This window comes from Tachyglossus aculeatus, chromosome 2 (genome assembly GCF_015852505.1).
Source record: "Tachyglossus aculeatus isolate mTacAcu1 chromosome 2, mTacAcu1.pri, whole genome shotgun sequence".
Lineage (NCBI taxonomy): Eukaryota > Metazoa > Chordata > Mammalia > Monotremata > Tachyglossidae > Tachyglossus > Tachyglossus aculeatus.
In genome coordinates this window covers 5,166,354-5,190,437 of record NC_052067.1, presented here as the reverse complement: position 1 = coordinate 5,190,437, position 24,084 = coordinate 5,166,354, and the positions used below count along the sequence as shown (strand labels likewise).

At 46.5% G+C, this 24,084-nt stretch overlaps 1 protein-coding gene across 1 annotated transcript in view; it reads left to right on the top strand.

Moving 5' to 3' along the window:
• Positions 1-24,084, top strand: part of THSD7A (thrombospondin type 1 domain containing 7A) — a 329,576-nt gene that overhangs the window by 97,061 nt on the left and 208,431 nt on the right. Inside the window, exon 2 of the mRNA XM_038770315.1 lies at positions 8,807-9,644. Coding sequence (XP_038626243.1) covers positions 8,807-9,644 — 838 coding nt within the window. The remainder of the gene's footprint in view (positions 1-8,806; positions 9,645-24,084) is intronic.

The window sequence follows — 24,084 nt, the reverse complement described above, 5'->3', positions numbered from 1 at the left end:
TAGGGAAGGTTGTCATTCCTTTACTTGTTTTGATGTTGACATTTTGGTTTTCTGACTCTGGTTTTTCATTTGTTTTTTGGTGTTTTATGGCCTTTGCTTAGCACTTACTATGTGCCAAGCACTGGAGTAGATACAAGCTAATCGGGTTGGACACGATTCGTGTCCCACATGGGGCTCACAGTCTGAATCCCCGTTTTACAGATGAAGGAACTGAGGCCCAGGGAAGTGAAGTGAATTGACCAAGGTCCCGCAGCAGACAAGTGGTGGAACTGAGATTCAAACCCAGGTTTTTCTTACTCCCAGGGCTCTGACTTTGTTGTTTGTTGTTGTATCCCACTGTTATGGTTGTCTTTCTCTGTCTACACACATCCAGACCCTGAACCCCATATGAGACAGAGACTGTGTCAGCTCTGGTTTGTTTGTATCTGCCCCAGTGTTTAGCACAGTGCATTGGCATACAGTAAGCTCTTAACAAATACCATTATTCTAAGGAGACCTGGAAAGATGGGGAAAGCTTGGTCTGGTAGAATTACACAGAAAACTAGACTCCAGTGGGTCTGAATATTTGAGTTGGGAGGGGACAAGAAAAGAGATATTTTAAACTATCCTTCCTGTTATTCTTTTTATATATATTTTATGATATTTGCTAAGTGCTTACTATGTTCATTCAGCCATTCGTTCAGTTGTCTTTATTGACTGCTTGCTAATAATAATTCATTCATTCATTCAATCGTATTTATTGAGCGCTTACTGTGTGCAGAGCACTGGACTAAGCACTTGGGAAGTACAAGTTGGCAACATATAGAGACAGTCCCTACCCAACAGTGGGCTCACAGTCTATTGCTAATAATAATATTGATGATACCATGTATTAAGCACTTACTGTGTGCAAAGCACTGTTCTAAGCGCTGGGGAGGTTACAAGGTGATCAGGTTGTCCCAGGGGGGGCTCACAGTCTTAATCCCCATTTTGCAGATGAGGTACCTGAGGCCCAGAGAAGTTAAATGACTTGCCCAAAGTCACACAGCTGGCAATTGGCGGAGCTGGGATTTGAACCCATGACCTCTGACTCCAGAGTCTGTGCTCTTCCCACTGAGCCACACTGCTTCTCTGCTTTTACTGTGTGCAAAGCACTCCACTAAGTGCTTGGGATACTACACTATAATAATAAAAAAATAGACACATTCCCTGCCCACAACAAGCTTGCAGTCTACCGTACTAGTCACTGGAGTAGGTACAAGATAATGATAATAATGGCATTTGTTAAGCACTTACTATGTGCAGAACAATCTTCTAAGCACTGTGGGGGGATACAAGGTGATCAAGTTGTCCCAGGTGGGGCTCACAGTCTTAATCCCCATTTTACAGATGAGGTAACTGAGGCTCAGAGAAGTTAAGTGACTTGCCCAAGCTCACACAGCAGACATGTGGCGGAGCCGGGATTCAAAGCCATGACCTCTGACTCCAAAGCCCGTGCTCTTTCCACTGAGCCACGCTGCTTCTCTAATCAGGTTGGACACAGTCCATGTCCCATGTGGGGCTCACAGTCTTAATCCCCATTTTACAGATGAGGTCACTGAGGCGCAGAGAAGGAAAGCGACTTGCTGTATCAAGTTTTAAACACCACTGGATTGTTCTGGTTTTGTAGAAATGCCCACCGCGGGGTGAGGAGGTCCACTTTGCAGCTGAGTTCACCTGTGTCATCCCCACCTTCACGTGGAACCTGTTTTCATCACCGGCGTTTCCCTGAGATGCTCTCCATAAGCACCTCTGGAGTATCTGCATGCCTTTCATTCATTCATTCAATCATATTTATTAACCGCTTACCTACTTGCTGTGTGCCCAGCACTGTACTAAGTATAAAGAAGCAGCGTGGCTCAGTGGAAAGAGCCCAGGCTCGGGAGTCAGAGGTCATGGGTTCGAATTCTGGCTCCGCCACTTATCAGCTGTGTGACCTTGGGCAAGTCACTTCACTTCTCTGGGCCTCAGTTACCTCATCTGTAAAATGGGGATTAAGACTGTGAGCCCCCCGTGGGACAACCTGTTCACCTTGTGGCCCCCCTCAGTGCTTCGAACAGTGTATATATGTTTGTATGTATTTATTATTCTATTTATTTATTTTACTTGTACATATTTACTCTATTTTATTTTGTTAATATGTTTTGTTTTGTTCTCTGTCACCCCCTTCTAGACTGTGAGCCCACTGTTGGGTAGGGACCGTCTCTGTTGCCAACTTGTACTTCCCAAGCACTTAGTACAGTGCTGTGCACACTGTAAGCACTCAATAAATACGATTGAATGAATGAATGAATGAATGAATGCTTTGCACATAGTAAGCGCTTAACAAATACCATCATTATTATTATTATTATTACTTGGGAGAGTATAATACAACGATAAACTGACACATTCCCTGCCCTCAACCAGCTTACAGTCTTGGGGGTGGGGGGGCAGGGGACAGCTAAATAAATGACAGCTATGGACGTAAGTGGTGTGGGGCTGGGATGGGGGATAATAATAATAATAATGATAATGGCATTTATTAAGTGCTTACTATGTGCAAAGCACCGTTCTAAGCTCTGGGGAGGTTATAAGATGATGAGGTTGTTCCACACAGGACTCACAGTCTTAATCCCCATTTTACAGACGAGGGAACTGAGGCCCAGAGAAGTTAAGTGACTTGCCCAAAGTCAAACAGCTGGCAGTTGGTGGAGCCGGGATTTGACCCCATGACCTCTGACCCCAAAGCCCGGGCTCTTTCCACTGAGCCACGCTGCTTCTCGATGAATAAAGGGAGGAAGTCAGGGTGACGCAGAAGGGTGTGGGAGAAGAGGAAAGGAGGGGCTTAGTCAGGGAAGGCCTACTGGAGGAGATGGGCCTTCAATAAGGCTTTGAAGTGGGGGAGAGTCATTGTCTGTTGGATTTGAGGAGGGAAGAGTCATTGTCTGTTGGAAAGCGCTTAGTACAGTGCTAAGCACTTAGTACAGTGCCAAGCGTTTAGTACAGTGCTCTGCACAAAGTAAGTGCTCTATAAATACGATTGATTGATTGATTGAGGAGAGGCAGGACATGGGCTTTTAGACTGTGAGCCCACTGTTGGGTAGGGACTGTCTCTATATGTTGCCAATTTGTACTTCCCAAGTGCTTAGTACAGTGCTCTGCACATAGTAAGCGCTCAATAAATACGATTGATGATGATGATGATGGGCGAGAGGTCTGCGGTGAGATAGACGAGACGGAGATACAGTGAGAAGGTTGGCTTGAGAGGAGCCAAGCGTGTGGGCTGAGTTGGAGTGGGAGAACAGCGAGGTGAGGTGGGAGGGGGCACCCAGTTTGGTTTGCCAAGGATTTTTTTAAAAAATCCTAATGATCGGAAAGTGCCCGAGGAATCAGCCAGTCAATCGTATTTATTGAGCGCTTACTGTGTGCAGAGCACTGTACTAAGTGCTGGGGAGAATTCATTATACAAATAAAACAGACATTCTCCGAAGAGCAATCCTTCATCTAGAGGATGGTTGGGGCGTGAGGGTACATATGGAGGGGAAAAGATACCATCTGGATGAGAAATTCTATTAATTGGAAGCGCACGGGTAATCCCAAGGTGCAGCTGAGTGATGAGAGATGTGTCGCCATCTGCACATGGAAGGAGTTGGCTTTGTGCTCCCTGGGGATCACATCGCCATCTCGGCCAGAAGCAGCGTGGGCTAGTGGCTAGAGTCAGAAGGATCTGGGTTCTAATCCCGGCTCTGCTGCTTGTCTGCTGTGTGACCTTGGGCAAATCATTCATTCATTCATTCAATCATATTTATTGAGCGCTTACTGTGTGCAGAGCACTGTACTGTACTAAATCACACATGTCTGGGCCTCAGTTTCCTCATCTGTAAATGGGGATTAAGACTGTGAACCCCATGTGGGATAGAGGACTGTGTCCAACCTGATTTACTTGTATCCAACCCAGTACAGTTCTGGACACATAGTAAGCGCTTAATAAATACCACAATTACTCCACTTTTCTCGTTTTCCCTCTGAGCAGTTCACATGCTGAAATCGTATGCACTGCAGTTTTCTGGGTTATGTAAATGCACTTGGAATGAAGTTAAATACAATAAGCAGTTCATCTGCGGAAGGCTGGCTAGAAATAAAAACAGGTGAACTATAGTTAAATGAGACCTGAAACCAATTTGTATTTTAAATATAATTTTTTTTTCTCCCAGGGTTTTGCACTAAACCGTGGAAGCCCTAATTCAAACTTAATCAGACAAAATAGTGTAGGAGTTTCTTTGGGCTGGATTACTATCTACCAGCTGGCATCTGTCTCCCCCTTATAGACTGTGAGCCCGTTGTTGGGTAGGGACCGTCTCTATATGTTACCAACTTGTACTTCCCAAGCGCTTAGTACAGTGCTCTGCACACAGTAAGCGCTCAATAAATATGATTGAATGAATGAATGAATCTCTTTCAATCACTGAATGCCCACGATATTAGAATCCACTGTCCAAACACAGTGCTTTAGGTATCGCATAATTGAGGGAATGTACCAAAAGTGATGTCATGGGAATTGAGGGATATGATCAGGATATTGATTAACACCAACTCTTCCATTCAAATCAGTGAGATCAGAGGGTATCAAGTTAAGCATAATAATAATGGTATTTGTTAAGTGCTTACTATGTGCAAAGCACTGTTCTAAGCACTTGGGGGATACAAAGGCATCAGGTTGTCCCACGTGGGGCTCACAGTCTTAATCCCCATTTTACAGATGAGGGAACTGAGGCACAGAGAAGTTAAGTGCTGGCTCAATGAAAAGAGCACAGGCTTTGGAGTCAGAGGTCATGGGTTCAAATCCCAGCTCCGCCACTTGTCAGCTGTGTGACTTTGGGCAAGTCACTTAACTTCTCTGCGCCTCAGTTACCTAACCTGTAAAATGGGGATTAAGACTGTGAGCCCCCCGTGGGATAACCTGATCACCTTGTAACCTCTCCAGCACTTAGAACAGTGCTTTGCACATAGTAAGTGCTTAATAAATGCTATCATTATTATTATTATTAATAAGCACTTGGGAGAGGACAATAAATCAATGTATCAGACACACCCCCTGCCCATAGTGAAATTACAGTATAGAGGGGGAAAGAAATATTAATAAATAAATGACAGATTATGTACATAGTTGCTGTGGGGCTGGGAGTGGAGATGAATAAAGGGAGCAAGTCAGGGTGATGGAGAAGGAAGTGGAAAAAGAGGAAATGAAGGCTTAGTTGGGGAAGGCCTCTTAGAGGAGATTTGCCTTCAATAAGGCTCTGAAGGAGGGGAGAGTCGTTGTCTGTCAGATATGAAGAGGGAGGGCGTTCTGGGCCAGAGGCAGGACGTGGGCGAAGGGTCGGTGGTGAGATAGATGAGATGGAGATATAGTGAGTAGATTGGCATTAGAAGAGCAAAATGTGTGGGCCTGGATTGGAGTAAGAGAGTAGGGAGGTGAGGTAGGAGGGGGCAAGAGGATTGACTGCTTGAAGCCGACGATGAGGAGTTTCCTCTTTGACGCGGAGGTGGATGGGCAACCGCTTGATTTTTTTGAGGTGTGGGGAGACATGAACTCAACAGTTTTGCACTTGGAGGGTGTCATGTAACTTGTCTCCTTGGCTTGGGGAGAGAGGGAGAGTCAGAATCCACTCCTTGTGGGTTGAAGTCACAGATTCTGTCTTCATCAGGGTCAGCCTCAGGGTCTCCTGGGGGAGGACTCTGAGAGTCTGGCTCACCTCTGGGGTATCAGGGTGATGTGAGAGCAAAAGCACATTTTGTCTTTATAAGTTCCCGTCACGTGTGAAATCTGCCGATCCTTCACTATCTGGCAGACGGATTTCTGAGAAGAAATGAGTAAGGCTTAAAGGCTTTTCCAGGAATCCCCAAATCGCTCCCATTTGAGTGCATTCTCACTTGTCATCCCCGAATTTGTTGCTTGTAATCATTTTACTTTTTCTAAGCATGTGAAGTCCCTGCTCAGACTCTGGGCTGAACCCCTGAGGATCGTTGGCGCTTTTGGGGTCGCTAGAATAGGGACTGGCTGCTCACTCTTTTCAGAAACATTCTCAGGCTGGAGATTCATGATCAATCTGGGTTTTTTTTTTTGTTTGGTTTGTTTAAATCTCTCTGACCTTCAATCAGCTTCTTCTGAAAATGGGCAGAAATTTATCCCATGAAAAATGATCAGTACAGAGTACTGTACAGTACAGTGCTTTGCACACAGTAAGCGCTCAATAAATATGGTCGAATGAATGAGTGAGCAACTTCAGTGAATTGGTTTCTGGTAGATTTTTTAATACATTCCAATGCCAAAAAAGAAAGGTTTGACCCCAGTGATAATAATAATAATAATAATAATAATAATAATAATAATAATAGTATTTGTTAAGCACTTACTGTGTGTAAGGCACTCTACTAAGCGCTGGGGGAAGCAAATTGATTTAGTCACAGTCCATGTCCCAGGTGGGGCTCACAGTCTTAAGGCCCATTTTACAGATGAGGTAACTGAGGCACACAAAAGTGAAGTGATTTGTCCAAGATCAGCTGTAGATTGAACATGAGAGCTGAAAGACAGTAGCAGGGAGTTGTACCGTACTTGTGCATATTTACTATTCTTTTGTACATATTTACTGTTCTATTTATTTTGTTAATGATGTGCATTTAGTTTTAATTCTATTTGTTCTTACGACTTGACACCTGTCCACATGTTTTGTTTTGTTGTCTTTCTCCCCCTTTTAGACTGTGGTCCCGTTGTTGGGTAGGGACCGTCTCGATATGTTGCCAACTCGTACTTCCCAAGCGGTTAGTACAGTGCTCTGCACACAGTAAGCACTCAATAAATATGTTTGAATGAATGAATTGAGAAGGCCACCAAAATTGCAAACTTTTGCATCAAGAAAGATGATGATGTTGATGGTTAGGGGAAAGTTAGGAGGACAAGGAGGTCTGGGAGAGGTGACGATAACTTCGGTTGGACCCATGTTGAGTTGGAGGTGGCCGTTAGGACAGCTAGAGAGGGATGCCCTGGGGATAAGGACAGAGGTGAGAACTAGTGGTTGGAGAAGCAAAGACCTTTGAAGAAGCTGAACTTGCACCATCCAGTTGACATAAGCAAGAAGGCGGCACTGGGTCGGTGATGAAAAAAGGGCTAGAAGAAGGGAAATAGAAGAAAAATCTGCCCCTTGGACTTTCTGGCCCAAATCCTGGACAAGCGAACCACTGGTTAATCTTAAATAATCCACCCGGGTTTCCAAATGGGCTGAAACCTCCTTCATTTGTTGTGTTTAATGTTTCATTAACTGGCAGCGTATATACAAAACCCAGAAAGTCATAGCTCTGGACTGAATAAAAAGTAATGAAGTAAACTTCTTTACCACCCCAGAGAGGAATGAAATTGCCCTTTTCTTCTCAATGATGGCTGGAGCCAAGTTGGTTCTGAGAAACTGGGAGTGATGAGCTTTTTTTGTCTTTTTTAAAATTTTATGGTACTTGTTCAGCACTTATTTATTGCCAGGCACTGTACTAAGGGCTGGGATAGAAACGGATAAGCCCTTTGGAAACAGTCCCGGTTCCACATAGACTCCCAGGAATAGACTCCCAGGTCTGGGCTCTTTTTAATAATAATAATAATGATGGTATTTATTAAGCACTCACTATGTGCAAAGCACTGTTCTAAGCGCTGGGGGGATACAAGGTGATGAGGTTGTCCCACGGGGGGCTCACAGTCTTAATCCCCATTTTCCAGATGAGGTAACCGAGGCCCAGAGAAGTGAAGTGACTTGCCCAAAGTCACACAGCTGACAGTTGGCGGAGCCGGGATTCGAACCCATGACCTCAGACTCCAAAGCCCGGGCTCTTTCCACTGAGCCACGCTGCTTCTCACTGGCTGGTCTGCTGTACTGGATCCTCCCAAGTGCTTAGTACAGTGCTCTGCAAGCAGCAAGCACTCAACGGGTGCCACGGCTGGATGGAAGGATGGGCGGATGGATAATAATAATAATGATGGCATTTGTTAAGCGCTTACTATGTGCAAAGAACTGTTCTAAGCGCTGGGGAGGATACGAGGTGATCAGGTTGCCCCACGTGGGGCTCACAGTCGAATCCCCATTTTACAGATGAGGTAACCGAGGTTCAGAGAAGTTAAGTGACTTGCCCAAGGTCACACAGCTGACAATTGGAGGAGCCGGGATTTGAACCCGTGACCTCCAACTCCCAAGCCCGGGCTCTTTCCATTCGTCTGTCCCGCCATCGACCCCCGGCCCACGTCATCCCCCGGGCCTGGAATGCCCTCCCTCTGCCCATCCGCCAAGCTAGCTCTCTTCCTCCCTTCAAGGCCCTGCTGAGAGCTCACCTCCTCCGGGAGGCCTTCCCAGACTGAGCCCCTTCTTTCCTCTCCCCCTCGTCCCCCTCTCCATCCCCCCGTCTTACCTCCTTCCCTTCCCCACAGCACCTGTATAGATGTATATATGGTTGTACATATTTATTACTCTATTTATTTATTTATTTATTTATTTTACTTGTACATTTCTATCCTATTTATTTTATTTTGTTGATATGTTTGGTTCTGTTCTCTGTCTCCCCCTTTTAGACTGTGAGCCCACTGTTGGGTAGGGACTGTCTCTATGTGTTGCCAACTTGTACTTCCCAAGCGCTTAGTACAGTGCTGTGCACATAGTAAGCGCTCAATAAATACGATTGATTGATTGATTGATTGATTGATTGATTGATTGATCCACGCTGGGAGGACCGGTGTCCCGGCCGGCTAACGTTGGTGCGTTGTGTCTCCTAGGTGCGTGGGGCAGATGCATGGGTGAGGAATGCGGGCCCGGAGGCATCCAGACGCGGGCCGTGTGGTGCGCCCACGCCGAGGGCTGGACCACCCTGCTGACCAACTGCAAGCAGGCCGAGCGGCCCGCCAGCCAGCAGGACTGCTTCCGCGTGTGCGACTGGCACAAGGAGCTGTACGGCTGGCGGCTGGGGCCCTGGACCCCCTGCCGCCCCGTGGGGTCCCGCGGCCCCGAGAAGCCCCCCGAGTGCCTCAGGGGGGAGGAGGGGATCCAGACGCGGGAGATCGCCTGCGAGCCCCGGGCCCCGGGCGCGGGCGGGACGGCCGAGGACGCCATCTGCGAGTACTTCGAGCCCCAGCCGCGCCTGGAGCAGGCCTGCCTCATCCCCTGCCCTCAGGACTGCGTGGTGTCCGCCTTCACGCCTTGGTCCTCCTGCTCCCAGACCTGCGGGGGTGGGCTGCAGCACCGCACCCGCCACGTCGTGGCCGCCCCCCAGTTCGGCGGCTCGGCCTGCCCCAACCTGACGGAGGTCCAGCCCTGCCGGCCCCAGCCCTGCGTCGGGGAGGAGAGCGCCCACAGCTTGACCGTCGGGCCCTGGAGCGCCTGCGGCCTGCCCCATCCTCGCCAGGCCCGCCGGGCCCGCAGGGAGGCCCGGCCCAAGGCGCGCGACCGGGAGCGGGACAAGGCGCTGAGGGACCCCGAGGCCCGGGAGCTCATCAAGCGGAAGAGGAACCGCAACCGGCAGAGCCGGCAGGAGAACAAGTTCTGGGACATCCGGATCGGCTATCAGACGCGGGAGGTCACCTGCGCCCACAGGAGTGGGACCACGGTCGCTCTGAGGTAACCGTTGCCTCCTCGTGTCTCTCTATCCGTCTCTCTGTCTGTCTGACGTAACTATTGCCTCCTCCCCTTCGCCTGCTTGTGTCTCTGCCTCTGTCTATCTGGGTGACGAGACAGGGCATCCCCTGAGATTGGGGTTCTGAGGTAACTATTGCCTCCTCCCCTTCACCTGCTTGTGTCTCTGTCTGTCTCTCTGGGTGACGGGACAGGCATCCCCAGACACTGGGGTTCTGAGGTAACTGTCGTCTCCTCCCCTTTGCCTGCTTGTGTATCTGCCTCGGTCTGTCTGGGTGATGGGACAAGCGTCCCCAGAGATTGGGGTTCTGAGGTAACTATTGCCTCCTTGCCTTCGCCTGCTTGTGTCTCTGTCTGTCCATCTGTCTGGGTGATGGGACAGGTGTCCCCAGAGACTGGGGTTCTGAGGTAACTGTCGTCTCCTCCCCTTTGCCTGCTTGTGTCTCTGCCTCTGTCTGTCTGGGTGATGGGACAGGCGTCCCCAGAGATTGGGGTTCTGAGGTAACTATTGCCTCCTTGCCTTTGCCTGCTTGTGTCTCTGTCCATCTGTCTGGGTGATGGGACAGGTGTCCCCAGAGACTGGGGTTCTGAGGTAACTGTCGTCTCCTCCCCTTTGCATGCTTGTGTCTCTGCCTCTGTCTGTCTGGGTGATGGGACAGGCGTCCCCAGAGATTGGGGTTCTGCGGTAACTATTGCCTCCTCCCCTATGCCTGCTTATGTCTCTGCCTCTGTTTGTCTGTCTGTCTGTCTGGGTTATGGGACAGGCATCCCCAGCGACTGGGGTTCTGACGTAACTGTTGCCTTCTCCCTTTTGCCTGCTTCTGTCTCTGTCTGTCCATCTCTCTGAGTGATGGAACAGGCGTCCCCAGAGACTGGGGTTCTGAGGTAACTGTTGCTTCCTCCCCTTCGCCTGCTTGTGTCTCTGTCTGTCTGTCTGTCTGTCTTGGTGACCGGACAGGTGTCCCAGAGACTGGGGTTCTGAGGTAACTGTTGCCTCCTCCCCTTCACCTGCTTGTGTCTCTGCCTCTGTCTGTCTGGGTGATGGGACAGGCATCCCCAGAGGTTGGGGTTCTGAGGTAACTGTTGCCTCCTCCCCTATGCCTGCTTGTGTCTCTGCCTCTGTCTGTCTGCCTGTCTGGGTGACGGGACAGGCTTCCCCAGAGATTGGGGTTCTGAGGTAACTATTGCATCCTCCCCTTTGTCTGCTTCTGCCTCTGTCTGTCCATCTGTCTGGGTGACAGGACAGATGTTCCCAGAGACTGGGGTTCTGAGGTAACTGTTGCCTCCTCCCTTTTGCCTGCTTGTGTCTCTGTCTCTGTCTGTATGTCTGGGTGACGGGACAGGCGTCCCCCCAGAGATTGGGGTTCTGAGGTAACTGTTGCCTCCTCCCCTTCGCCTGCTTGTGTCTCTGCCTGTCTCTGTCTGTCTGGGTGACGGGACAGGCGTCCCCAGTGACTAGGGTCCTGGGATAACTGTTGCCTCCACCCCTTTGCCGGCTTGTGTGTCTGTCTCTGTCTGTCTGATTTCTGTCTGGGTGATGGGGCAGGCAATCCCAGAGACTGGGGTTCTGAGGTAACTGTTGCTTCCTCCCCGTCACCTGGTTGTGTGTCTGTCTCTCTCTGTCTTCCTATCTGTCTGTCCATCTGCCTGTCTGTCCGGGTAATGGGGCAGGCGTTCCCAGAGACGGTCTCTGAGGTAACCGTTGTCTCCTTCCCTTCACCTGCTTGTGTGTCTGTCTGTGTGATGGGGCGGGCATCCGTGGGGACTGGGACTCTGAGGTAACCGTTGCCTCCTCCCCTTTGCCTGCTTGTGTCTGTCTGTCTGTCTGTCCGTGCAGGTTTCTCCTCTGGGAATGTTTTCATGATTTCTCCTATGGGAATGAATAAGGTCCCTTTCTCCTTAGGTCTCCACCTTTCTCTCTGACACCTTTTATTGATCTTTTCCCTCTGGATCTCTTTGCCTCTGGTTTCTGTGACCCTGCAGGTGACCTCCCTTTTCCCATCACCTCCCAGAGATGTTCTGTGGCCACTTCAGACTGATCTCTCTCCTTTGCCTGCCACTCATTCATTCATTCATTCAATCGTGTTCATTCATTCATTCTATCGTATTTATTGAGCGCTTACTGTGTGCCGAGCACTGAACTAAGCGCTTGATTACTGAGCGCTTACTGTGTGCAGAGCACTGCATTAAGCCCTGGGAGAGTACAAAACAACAACAGATACATTCCCTGCCCACAAGCTTACAGTCTGGAGGGGAAACTGATATTAATATAAATAAATAAATGACAAGTTTGGACATTAAGTGTTGTGGGGCTGGGAGGGGGGATGAATAAAGGGAGCGACTCAGGGTGACGCAGAAGGGAGTAGGGGAAGAGTCAGGAAGGGCCTAGTCAGGGAAGATGGAGGAGATGGGCTTTCAATAAGGCTTTGAAGAGGGGGAGAGTCATTGTCAGATTAGAGGAGGGAGGGCATTCCAGGCCAGAGGCAGGACATGGGTGAGGATTCAGTGCCATGATTGACGAGATGGAGGGAAGTGCGCAGGCTGGGTTGGAGTAGTAGAGTAGCAAGGTGAGGTAGGAGGGGACAAGGTGATTGACTGCTTTGAAGCCAATGGTGAGGAGGTTTTGATTGATGAGGAGGTGGATGGGCAACCACTGGAAGTTCTTGAGGAGAGGGGAAAAGTGTCCTGAGCATTTTTGTAGAAAAATGATCCGGGTAGCAGAGTGAAATGTGGACTGGAGTGGGGAGACACAGGAGGCTGGGAGGTCAGCGAGGTGGCTCAAGTTGTAATCAAGGCAGCGAGGGGATCAGTGATTGTATAAATGTGGTAGCAGTTCGATGCGGTTCCCCATCTGCCCCCCATTCTCCCGGTTCCCCAGTAATTTGTCCCTCAAGAATCGTGAGATACTGGTGGCCTGGACTCCCACTGTTTATTGAATGATCCATGAAGCCCATTCCATTCGCCGCCTGGTGCTGTTTGGGTTATCAGCCTGGGTAGGCATTCCATGCAGACTTTTACCACTCCGTTGAACTTTACTATTTAATTGAAATGGGTAATTAGGAGAGCAGCTACTGCAGCCCAGAGCCTATTGCCCCCATTTTCTCATCAAAATTCACAGAAGCCCTCAGTTCTGTGAAAACAGGAATTTTTGTTCTGTATTTCTGCTAGAATGTGTCTGCCAATTTTGCTGTATTACACATAGTAAGTGCTCTATAAATTCCACTGATTGATTGATGTAGCAAAAAGACAGCAAGAAAGTATTCTTCCATCGGGGGGTGTCTGCCTGAATACATTCATTCATTCAATCGTATGTATTGAGCGCTTAGTGTGTGCAGAGCACTGTACTAATCGCTCAGGAAGTACAAGTCAGCACCATATAGAGACGGTCCCTACCCAACAAGGGGCTCACAATCTAGAAGGGGGAGACAGACAACAAAACAAAACATATAGACAGGTGTCAAAACCATCAGAATAAATAGAATTATAGCTATATGCACATCATTAACAAAATAGAGTAGTAAATACGTATAAGTAAAATAGAGTAATAAATGTGTACAAATATATAAAAAAAGGAACGCTTCACAAATGTGCTGAATACAGCGCAATTCGCTGTTGGAAGAAAAATGAGGCCTCGGACAGGATGACCACAACAGCCTGAATTTCCCTTAATGTGGGATTGGCAAGCGCACATCCCCTGTGTCAGAGGAGAAATGGTCTATGAAATAAGATCATCAGTGGTATTTATTGAGTGCTTACTGTGTGTTGAGCATGACTTAGTGGATAGAGCTCAGGCCTGGGCATCAAAAAGACCTGTCTCCTTTTGACAGCTCCACCACATGTCTGCTGTGTGATGTTGGGCAAGTCACTTCACGTCTCTGGGCCTCAGTTACCTTATCTGTAAAATGGGGATTAAGAGTGTGAGCCCCATGTGAGACAGGGACTGTGTCCAACCTGATTAACTTCTGTTAATTCTATTCTATTAACTTCTATTAACTCCTAAGCCAGGGATTGTGGGTTCGAGTCCCACCCGGAGTGGGCTGGCTTTCCCAGCGCTTAGAACAGTGCTTTTAACATAGTAAGTGCTTAATAAATGCCATCATTATTATTATTATTCTATCTACCCCAGTTCTTAGAAGAGTGCTTCGCACATAGTAAGTGCTTAACAAGTACCACTATTATTATTCATTCATTCAGTCGTATTTATTGTGTGCTTCCTGTGTGCAAAGCACTGTAGGAATGTGTCTGCTTATTAATAATAATAATAATAATGATAATGGCATTTGTTAAGCACTTGCTATGTGCAAAGCACTGTTCTAAGCGCTGGGGAGGTTACAAGATGATCAGGTTGTCCCACGGGGGGCTCACAGTCTTAATCCCCATTTTACAGATGAGGTCACTGAGGCCCAGAGAAGTGAAGTGACTTTCCCAAAGTCACACAGCCGACAATTGGAGAAGCCAGGATTTGAACCCATGACCTCTGACTCCAAAGCCCGGGCTCTTTCCACTGAGCCAGGCTGGGTAGTAGTAGTAATACTAGTAGTAATTGTATGTATTAACTGCTTATTGTTTTTAGAGTGCTGAGTAAGACTACACAGATTGTAATAGTAGTCATTGTACTTATTAACTGCTATTGTATGTAGAGTGTTGAGAGAGAATGCAAAGGTAGAAATGGTAGTAATTGTACTTATTAACTGCTTATTGTGTGTAAAGCGCTGAGAGAGAGCACACAGCTAGTAATAGAAATAATTGTACTTATTAACTGCTTATTGTGTGTAGAATGCTGAGAGGGAAAACACAGATAATAATAGAAATAATTGTATTTATTAACTGCTTATTGTAGGTAGAGTGCTGAGAGAGAATACACAGATAGTAATGTAAATAATTGTATTTATTAACTGCTTATTGTAGGTAGAGTGCTGAGAGAGAATGCCCAGATAGTAGTAGTAGTAATTGTATTTATTTACAGTTCTCAGGAAAGAACACAGGGAGAGAATTCACAGGTAATACTAGAAATAATTGTATGCATTAACTGCTTATTATTTGTAGAGCACGGAGGGAGAATACATAGGTAGTAATAGAAATGACTGTACTTATTAACTGCTTATTGTGTGTAGAGTGCGGAGAGAGAATGCCCAGGTAGTAATAGTAATAATTGTACTTATTAACTGTTTATTGTGTGTAGAGTGCTGAGAGAGAATGCCCAGGTAGTAATAGCAATAATTGTATTTATTAAATGCTTATTGTGTGTAGAATGCTGAGAGAAAATGTACAGATAATAGTAATAATTATGGTATGTGTTAAGCACTTACTATATGCCAATCACTGTTCGAAGTGCTGGGGGAGATACAAGGTCATCAGGTTGTCCCATGTGGGGTGCACATTCTCTATCCCCATTTTTCAGGTGAGGTAACTGAGGCCCAGAGAAGTTAAGTGACTTGCCCAAAGTCACACAGCTGACAAGTGGCGGAGCCGGGATTAAAACCCACGACCTCTGACTCCCCAGCCCGGGCTGTAGATGGGAATTAATCCTGACGTTTCCATGATCCAATGCCTATGACCCAGGACTCATAAGGCATTTGCCAGGCAGTGGAGAAAAATTTGGTTCCGTTTCTTTGGACAGAGAAGGAGGACATCTTAATAATAATAATAATAATAATAATAATAATGGTATTTGTTAAGCGCTTACTATATGCCAAGCACTGTTCTAAGCGCTGGGGTAGATACAAAGTCATCAGGTTGTCCCATGTGGGGCTCACAGTCTAAAATCACCATTTTGCAGATGAGGTGACTGAGGCACAGAGAAGTTAAGTGACTTGCCCAGAGTCACACAGCAGACAAGTGGCAGAGACAGGATTAGAACCCACATCCTCTGATTCCCAAGCCCGTGCTCTTTCCACCAAGCCACGCTGCTTCTCATGATGATAATTGCGGTAGTTGAATTAAGTGCTTACTCTGTTCCAAGCAATGTACTAAGCACCAGGCAAATACCAGATAACCTGATCAGACATAGTCCCTGTCCCACAAGGGGCCTACAGTCTTGGTGGGAGAGAGACAGATATTGAATCCCCATTTTACAGATGAGGAGACTGAGACTAGAAGATTGAATTGACTTGCCCAACGCAAGTGGCAGAGTCAGGTTGAGTATTCATTCATTCATTCAATCGTATTTATTGAGCACTTACCGTGTGCAGAGCACTGTACTAAGCGCTTGGGAAGTCCAAGTTGGCAACATATAGAGACGGTCCCTACCCAACAGTGGGCTCACAGTCTAGAAGGGGGAGACAGAGAACAAAACAAAACATATTAACAAAAGAAAATAAATAGAATAAGTATGTACAAATAAAATAAATAAATAAATAAATAGACTCAGAGGACCAGACTCTTTCCACTAGACCACAGTGCTTCCCTTGTAGGTTAGTAAATGTTTTGAATTTCCTTCCAAATGTCACTGGCAGAACCGCTTGAAAGGTCTTCCTTTTAGGAAAGTTTCTCTAGCGTCTTTCAAACAGATTCCCCCAGTCCAGAGCAAGGCTTTGAAAGTTCTTCCTTTTAGAAAGTTTTCTCTAGCGTCTTTCAATCAATCAATTGTATTTATTGAGCGCTTACTGTGTGCAGAGCACTGTACTAAGCGCTTGGGAAGTCCAAGTTGGCAACATATAGAGACGGTCCCGACCCAACAGTGGGCTCACAGTCTAGAAGGGATTTCAAATGGATTCCCCCAGTTCCGAGCAAGGCCAAGCCACCGCTGCGCCAATCAATCAATCAATCAATCAATCGTATTTATTGAGCGCTTACTGTGTACAGAGCACTGTACTAAGCGCTTGGGAAGTACAAGTCGGCAACACATAGAGACAGTCCCTACCCAACAGCGGGCTCACAGTCTAGAAGGGGGAGACAGAGAACAAAACCAAACGTACTAACAAAATAAAATAAATAGAATAGATAGCTCCAACAAGAGTCCCTGCGACGGTGGTGCCCGGATTTTCCGGGATTTTCCAGCCTAACTCGGAGCCGGGCCGAGGGACACGCAAAGGCTCTTGGAAGCCGCTCTGGGAGTCAACGTAGCCCGTGGAAAGGGGCAGACCCCGAGAGTTGAGGGGTTCCTGACAAATGCGATAAGCGGTAATTAGAAACCAGTCAGGGCCATTGCCAAGGAGTGAAGGGAACTAGGCATGGAAAGTCTTCCCAGAGGCAGCAAAAGGAAGTGGGTATAAAAATAGGTTCCAGTTGGGATCCTTCCAAAGAAAATGGAAGCAAAATCCCCTAAATTGAACAATGCAGGTCTCGCTGTCGGCCAAGCATAGGGCGGTCACAGCCTGCACAGAAGCCTGGGTTGAACTCCGTGAAAACAGTTTAGACCTCAGGCCTCACAAGCATTAGATCACAGTCATTTCTACCTTCTGGGGGAAATGGCTTTGTTTTCTCTGTCGAGGGTGTGGTGATGACCTCAGCAAGTGTCATCAGGGTAGCTCGGGCCCCTGGGGTGAAAGGACAGCATGTCCTAGTGTCTAGAGCCCGGGATTGGGAGTCATTCATTCATTCATTCATTCAGTCGTATTTATTGAGCGCTTACTGTGTGCAGAGCACTGTACTTAGCGTTTGGGAAGTCCAAGTTGGCAATGTATAGAGACGGTCCCTACCCAATAATAATAATAATAATGTTGGCATTTGTTAAGCGCTTACTATGTGCCAAGCACTGTTCTAAGCGCTGGGGGGGATACAAAGTGATCAGGTTGTCCCATGTGGGGTTCACAGTCTTAATCCCCATTCTACAGGTGAGGTAACTGAGGCTCAGAGAAGTTAAGTGACTTACCCAAGGTCACACAGCAGACATGTGGCGGAGCCGGGATTCGAACCCAAGACCTCTGACTCCAAAGCCCGGGCTCTTTCCACTGAGCCACGCTGCTTCTCACAGGTGGGCTTCTCATAGTGGGCTCACGGGCTAGAATGGGGAGACAGACAACAAAACAAATTAACAAAATAAAATGAATAGAATTAATATTTACAAATAAAATAAATAAATAAATAGAGTTCCTTGGTTCTAATACCGGCTCTTCCGCTTGTCTGCCGTGTGACCTCGGGCTAATCACTTCATTTCTCTGGGCCTCCGTTCCCTTTTCTGTAAAATGGTGGATTAAGACTGTGAACCCCATGTGGGACCAGGACTGTGTCCAACCCAATTTGTCTGTATCTGTCCCAGTACTTAGTACAGTACCTGGCACATAGTAAGTGTTTAACAACTACCACAGTTATTGTTCTTCTTATTATTTTACGGAACTGGACTAGAGCAGGAGTGGATTTAAGTTTCCTCTCAGATTAAGGTGGTCTATTAGGGCAAATGGGAAATCTGGACACGCAAACACTTGTCATGCACTGCCTCTCTGTCAGTCAATCAATCAATCACGAGTATTTATTGAGTACTTACTGTGAGCAGAGCACTGTACTCTGGTCTGGAAAGCATACTATAACAATATAACCCCCCCTCCTTCCTCTCCCCCTCCACCCTCTCATCCCCCCGCCTTACCTCCTTCCCCTCCCCACAGCACCTGTATATATGTATATATGTTTGTACGGATTTATTACTCTATTTATTTATTTTATTTGTACATATTTATTCTATTTATTTTATTTTGTTAATATGTTTTGTTTTGTTCTCTGTCTCCCCCTTCTAGACTGTGAGCCCGCTGTTGGGTAGGGACCTTCTCTATATGTTGCCAACTTGTATTTCCCAAGCGCTTAGTACAGTGCTCTGCACACAGTAAGCGCTCAATAAATACGATTGAATGAATGAATGAATGAATACAAATTAATTAGGCTGAACTCAGTCTATGTCACATCATGGGGCTCACAGCTTGAATCCCCATTTTACATATGAGGTCGCCGAGGCACAGAGAAGTGAGGTGACTCACCCAAGGTCACACGGCAGACAAGCTGAAGAGCGAAGATTCGAATTCACGTCCTAGACTCCCAGGGCCGGGCCCTTTCCACTAGGCTGCACTGCTTCCCGTTAATGATCTAATGATTAATAATAATGATTAATGATTATGTTGCCAACTTGTACTTCCCAAGTGCTTAGTACAGTGCTCTGCACACAGTAAGTGCTCAATAAATACAATTGATTGATTGATTGATAGATTGATTGATCTCATCATAACTGCTCAGGAGGGAACCTGGTACAGGCTGTTAGCCTTAGAGAAGCAGCATGGCTTCATGGAAAGAGCACGAGCTCAGACATCAGAGGATGTGGGTTCCAGTCCCAGCTCCTCCACTTCTGCTCTGCACACAGTAGTTGCTTAGTAATAATAATAATAATAATAATAATAATAATAATAATGTTGGTATTTGTTAAGCGCTTACTATGTACCAAGCACTGTTCTAAGCGCTGGGGTAGATACAAGGTGATCAGGTTGTCCCACGTGGGGCTCACAGTCTTCATCCCCATTTGACAGATGAGGGAACTGAGGCCCAGAGAAGTGAAGTGACTTGCCCAAAGTCACACAGCTGACGAGTGGCAGAGCCGGGATTTGAACCCAAGACCTCTGGCTCCAAAGCCCGGGCTCTTTCCACTGAGCCACGCTGCTTCCCCTGTCAGTGATTGTGATTGTTTGGATAAATAGCGGTGCCAGTCAGTGGAATTCCTGGAGCGATTGCTGTGTGCAAAGCACTGTACGGAGCACTTGGGAGAGTAAATTGGAGTTAGTAGACAAACTACTGAGCCCCAGACTGAGCCCCCTCCTTCCTCTCCCTCTCCTCCTCCTCCCCATCCCACTGCCTTACCTCCTTCCCCTCCCCTCAGCACCTGTATACATTCATTCAATCGTATTTATTGAGCACTTACTGTGTGCAGAGCACTGTACTAAGCGCTGGGGAAGTACAAGTTGGCAACATATAGAGACGGTCCCTACCCAACAGTGATGTTCTCATATATCGCTATTGCTTTCTAATAATAACAATAATTGTGGTATTTGTTAAGATCTTACTATATATCCCAGCTCCACAAGTTGTCTGCTGTGTGACCTCGGCCATACCACTTCAGTTATACATATACATATATATGTATATGTATATATGTACATACACATATATGCATATACGTATATGTACATGTATATGTTTATATACATATATATGTATGTATATATGTACATACATATATATATGTATACGTATATGTATATGTATATATACATATATATATGTATATGTGTTTGTACATATTTATTACTCTATGTACATTGTACATTTATTTATTGTACATAATTATTACTCTATTTATATATATATGTATATATGTTTGTACATATTTATTACTCCATTTATGTATTTATTTTACTTGTACATATTTATTCTATTTATTTTACTTTGTTAATACGTTTTGTTTTGTTCTCTGTCTCCCCCTTCTAGACTGTGAGCCCGCTGTTGAGTAGGGACCGTCTCTAGATGTTGCCAACTTGTACTTCCCAAGGGCTTAGTACAGTGCTCTGCACACAGTAAGCGCTCAATAAAGATGATTGAATGAATGAATATGTATATATGTTTGTACATATTTATTACTGTATTTGTTTATTTATTTTACCTGTACATATTTATTCTATTTATTTTACTTTGTTAATACATTTTGTTTTGTTGTCTGTCTCCCCCTTCTAGACTGTGAGCCCGCTGTTGGGTAGGGACCGTCTCTAGATGTTGTCAACTTGTACTTCCCAAGCGCTTAGTACAGTGCTCTGCACACAGTAAGCGCTCAATAAAGATGATTGAATGAATGAATGAATATGTATATATGTTTGTACATATTTATTACTGTATTTGTTGATTTATTTTACTGGTACATATTTATTCTATTTATTTTACTTCGTTAATATGTTTTGTTTTGTTGTCTGTCTCCCCCTTCTAGACTGTGAGCCCGCTGTTGGGTAGGGACCGTCTCTAGATGTTGCCAAACTTGTACTTTCCAAGCGCTTAGTACAGTGCTCTGCACACAGTAAGCGCTCAATAAATACCATTGATAGAATTCATTCATTCATTCAGTCAGTCATATTTATTGAGTGCTTACAGAGTGCAGCGCACTGTACTAAGCGCTTGGGAAGTACAAGTCGGCAACATATAGAGATGGTCCCTACCCAACAACGGGCTCATACGCTAGAAGAATGAATGAATGAATGAATCTGTTGAGGCTTACTCTGTGCCAGGCACAGTACTAAGTGCTGGGGTAGATACAAGATAATCAGGTCAGACACAGTCCCTGTCCTGCATGGGGTTCACAGTCTAAGGGGGAGGAAGAACAGGTATTCTGTCCCTATTTTACAGATGGGAAAACTGAGGCCCAGATAACTGAATTGCCTGAGGTCACACAGCAGGCATATGGAAGAGCCAGAATTAGAACCCAGGTCTCTTGGGTTGTACAAGCAGACAGTTAGAGTGCTCAGCAAATATTAAACAACAAGCCCAAACCCCTGTTCTATCTCCTCTCCAGTTTTCATTTCAAAAAAAATCATATTTTTAGCTTTTTTTCCATTCCTTTACATCTTCACAAAGACACCACTCCTACTCAGAAATGTTTGCACACAAACCGCTCCCACCCGCCCACGATCTATCTCCTCTACATTTTTTATTTCAAAAAATCATATTTTTAGCTTTTTTTCCCCATTCCTTGACATCTTTACAAAGACACCTCTCCTGCTCAGAAATGTGTACTCATTCATTCATCCAGTCATATTTATTGAGCACTTACTGTGTGCAGAGCACTGTACTAAGGACTTAGCACTGTATTAAGTGCTTTACTCACTTCCACCCAGGAATGTGTATGTCTAAACCTCACTTACACACAAAAATGTGTTTGCGCACGCCTCTGTCCCGACAAATATGTACTCATGCGTCCAGTTCCACACAAAAGAGTCAGTCAGTTGTATTCATTGAGTGCATAGTTTGCAGACCACTGTACTAAGTGCTTGGGAGAGTACAGTAGCACAATAATAATAATAATGGGATTTGTTAAGCGCTTACTATGTGCCAAGCACTGCTCTAAGCGCTGGGAAGGCTACAAGGTGATCAGGTTGTCCCACGTGGGCTCACAGTCTTCCTCCCCATTTTACAGATGAGGTAACTGAAGCCCAGAGAAGTTAAGTGATTGGCCCAAAGTCACACAGCTGATTCATGGTGGAGCTGGGATTTTAAAAAAATGATGGCATTTATTAAGTGCTTACTATGTGCAAAGCACTGTTCTAAGCGCTGGGGAGGTTACAAGGTGATCAGATTGTCCCACAGGGGGCTCATAGTCTTAATCGCCATTTTACAGATGAGGTAGCTGAGGCACAGAGAAGTGACTTGCCCAAAGTCACACAGCTGACAATTGGCGGAGCCAGGATTTGAACCCATGTCCTCTGACTCCAAAGCCTGGGCTCTTTCCACTGAGCCATACTGCTTCTGCAGCCATATAGCAGATAAAGCAGCGTGGCTCAGTGGAAAGAGCCCGGGCTTTGGAGTCAGAGGTCATGGGTTCGAATTCCTTCTCCGCCACTTGTCTGCTGTGTGACCTTGGGCAAGGCACTTAACTTCTCTGAGCCTCAGTTACCTCATGTGTAAAATAGGGATTAAGACTGTGAGCCCCACATGGGACAACTTGATCACCTTGTATCCCCCCCAGCACTTAAAACAGTGCTCTGCACATAGTAAGCGCTTAACAAATGCCATGATTATTATTATTATTATTATTGTAAATGTGAGCCGCCCGCCATGCACAAACACACACACACCCCACTTCCACAGAGAAATGCTCACACCCTCAGAAACCAGAAACCCTCAGAAATACATATTTATTGCTCTATTTATTTATTTATTTTACCTGTACATATCTATTCTGTTTTATTTTGTTACTATGTTTGGTTTTGTTCTCTCTCCCCCCTTTTAGACTGTGAGCCCACTGTTGGGTAGGGACTGTCTTTATGTGTTGCCAACTTGTACTTCCCAAGTGCTTAGTACAGTGCTCTGTACACAGTAAGCGCTCAATAAATACGATTGATTGGTTGATTTCAAAGTCTTTAATCAATCAATCAATCAATCAATCGTATTTATTGAGCGCTTACTATGTGCAGAGCACTGTACTAAGCGCTTGGGAAGTACAAATTGGCATCACATAGAGACAGTCCCTACCCGATAGTGGGCTCACAGTCCAAAAGGGGGAGACAGAGAACAGAACCAAACATACCAACAAAATAAAATAAGTAGGATAGAAATGTACAAGTAAAATAAATAAATAAATAAATAAATAAACAGAGTAATAAATATGTACAACCATATATACATATATACAGGTGCTGTGGGGAGGGGACGGCGGTAAGGCGGGGGGATGGAGAGGGGGACGAGGGGGAGAGGAAAGAAGGGGCTCAATCTGGGAAGGCCTCCTGGAGGAGGTGAGCTCTCAGCAGGGCCTTGAAGGGAGGAAGAGAGCTAGCTTGGCGGATGGGCAGAGGGAGGGCATTCCAGGCCCGGGGGATGACGTGGGCCGGGGGTCGATGGCGGGACAGGCGAGAGCGAGGTACAGTGAGGAGATTAGTGGTGGAGGAGCGGAGGGTGCGGGCTGGGCAGTAGAAGGAGAGAAGGGAGGTGAGGTAGGAGGGGGCGAGGTGATGGAGAGCCTTGAAGCCCAGGGTGAGGAGTTTCTGCCTGATGCGCAGATTGATCGGTAGCCATTGGAGGTTTTTGAGGAGGGGAGTGATATGTCCAGAGCGTTTCTGGACAAAGATAATCCGGGCAGCAGCATGAAGTATGGATTGAAGTGGAGAGAGACACGAGGATGGGAGATCAGAGAGAAGGCTAGTGCAGTAGTCCAGACGGGATAGGATGAGAGCTTGAATTAGCAGGGTAGCGGTTTGGATGGAGAGGAAAGAGCGGATCTTGGCAATGTTGCGGAGCTGAGACCGGCAGGTTTTGGTGACGGCTTGGATGTGAGGGGTGAATGAGAGAGCGGAGTCGAGGATGACACCAAGGTTGCGGGCTTGTGAGACGGGAAGGATGGTAGTGCCGTCAACAGAGATGGGAAAGTCAGGGAGAGGACAAGGTTTGGGAGGGAAGACAAGGAGCTCAGTCTTCGACATGTTGAGCTTTAGGTGGCGGGCGGACATCCAGATGGAGATGTCCTGAAGGCAGGAGGAGATGCGAGCCTGGAGGGAGGGGGAGAGAGCAGGGGCAGAGATGTAGATCTGGGTGTCATCAGCGTAGAGGTGATAGTTGAAGCCGTGGGAGCGAATGAGGTCACCAAGGGAGTGAGTGTAGATTGAGAACAGAAGGGGACCAAGCACTGAACCTTGGGGAACTCCCACAGTAAGAGGATGGGAGGGGGAGGAGGAGCCTGCAAAAGAGACTGAGAAAGAACGACCGTAGAGATAAGAGGAGAACCAGGAGAGGACGGAGTCTGTGAAGCCAAGGT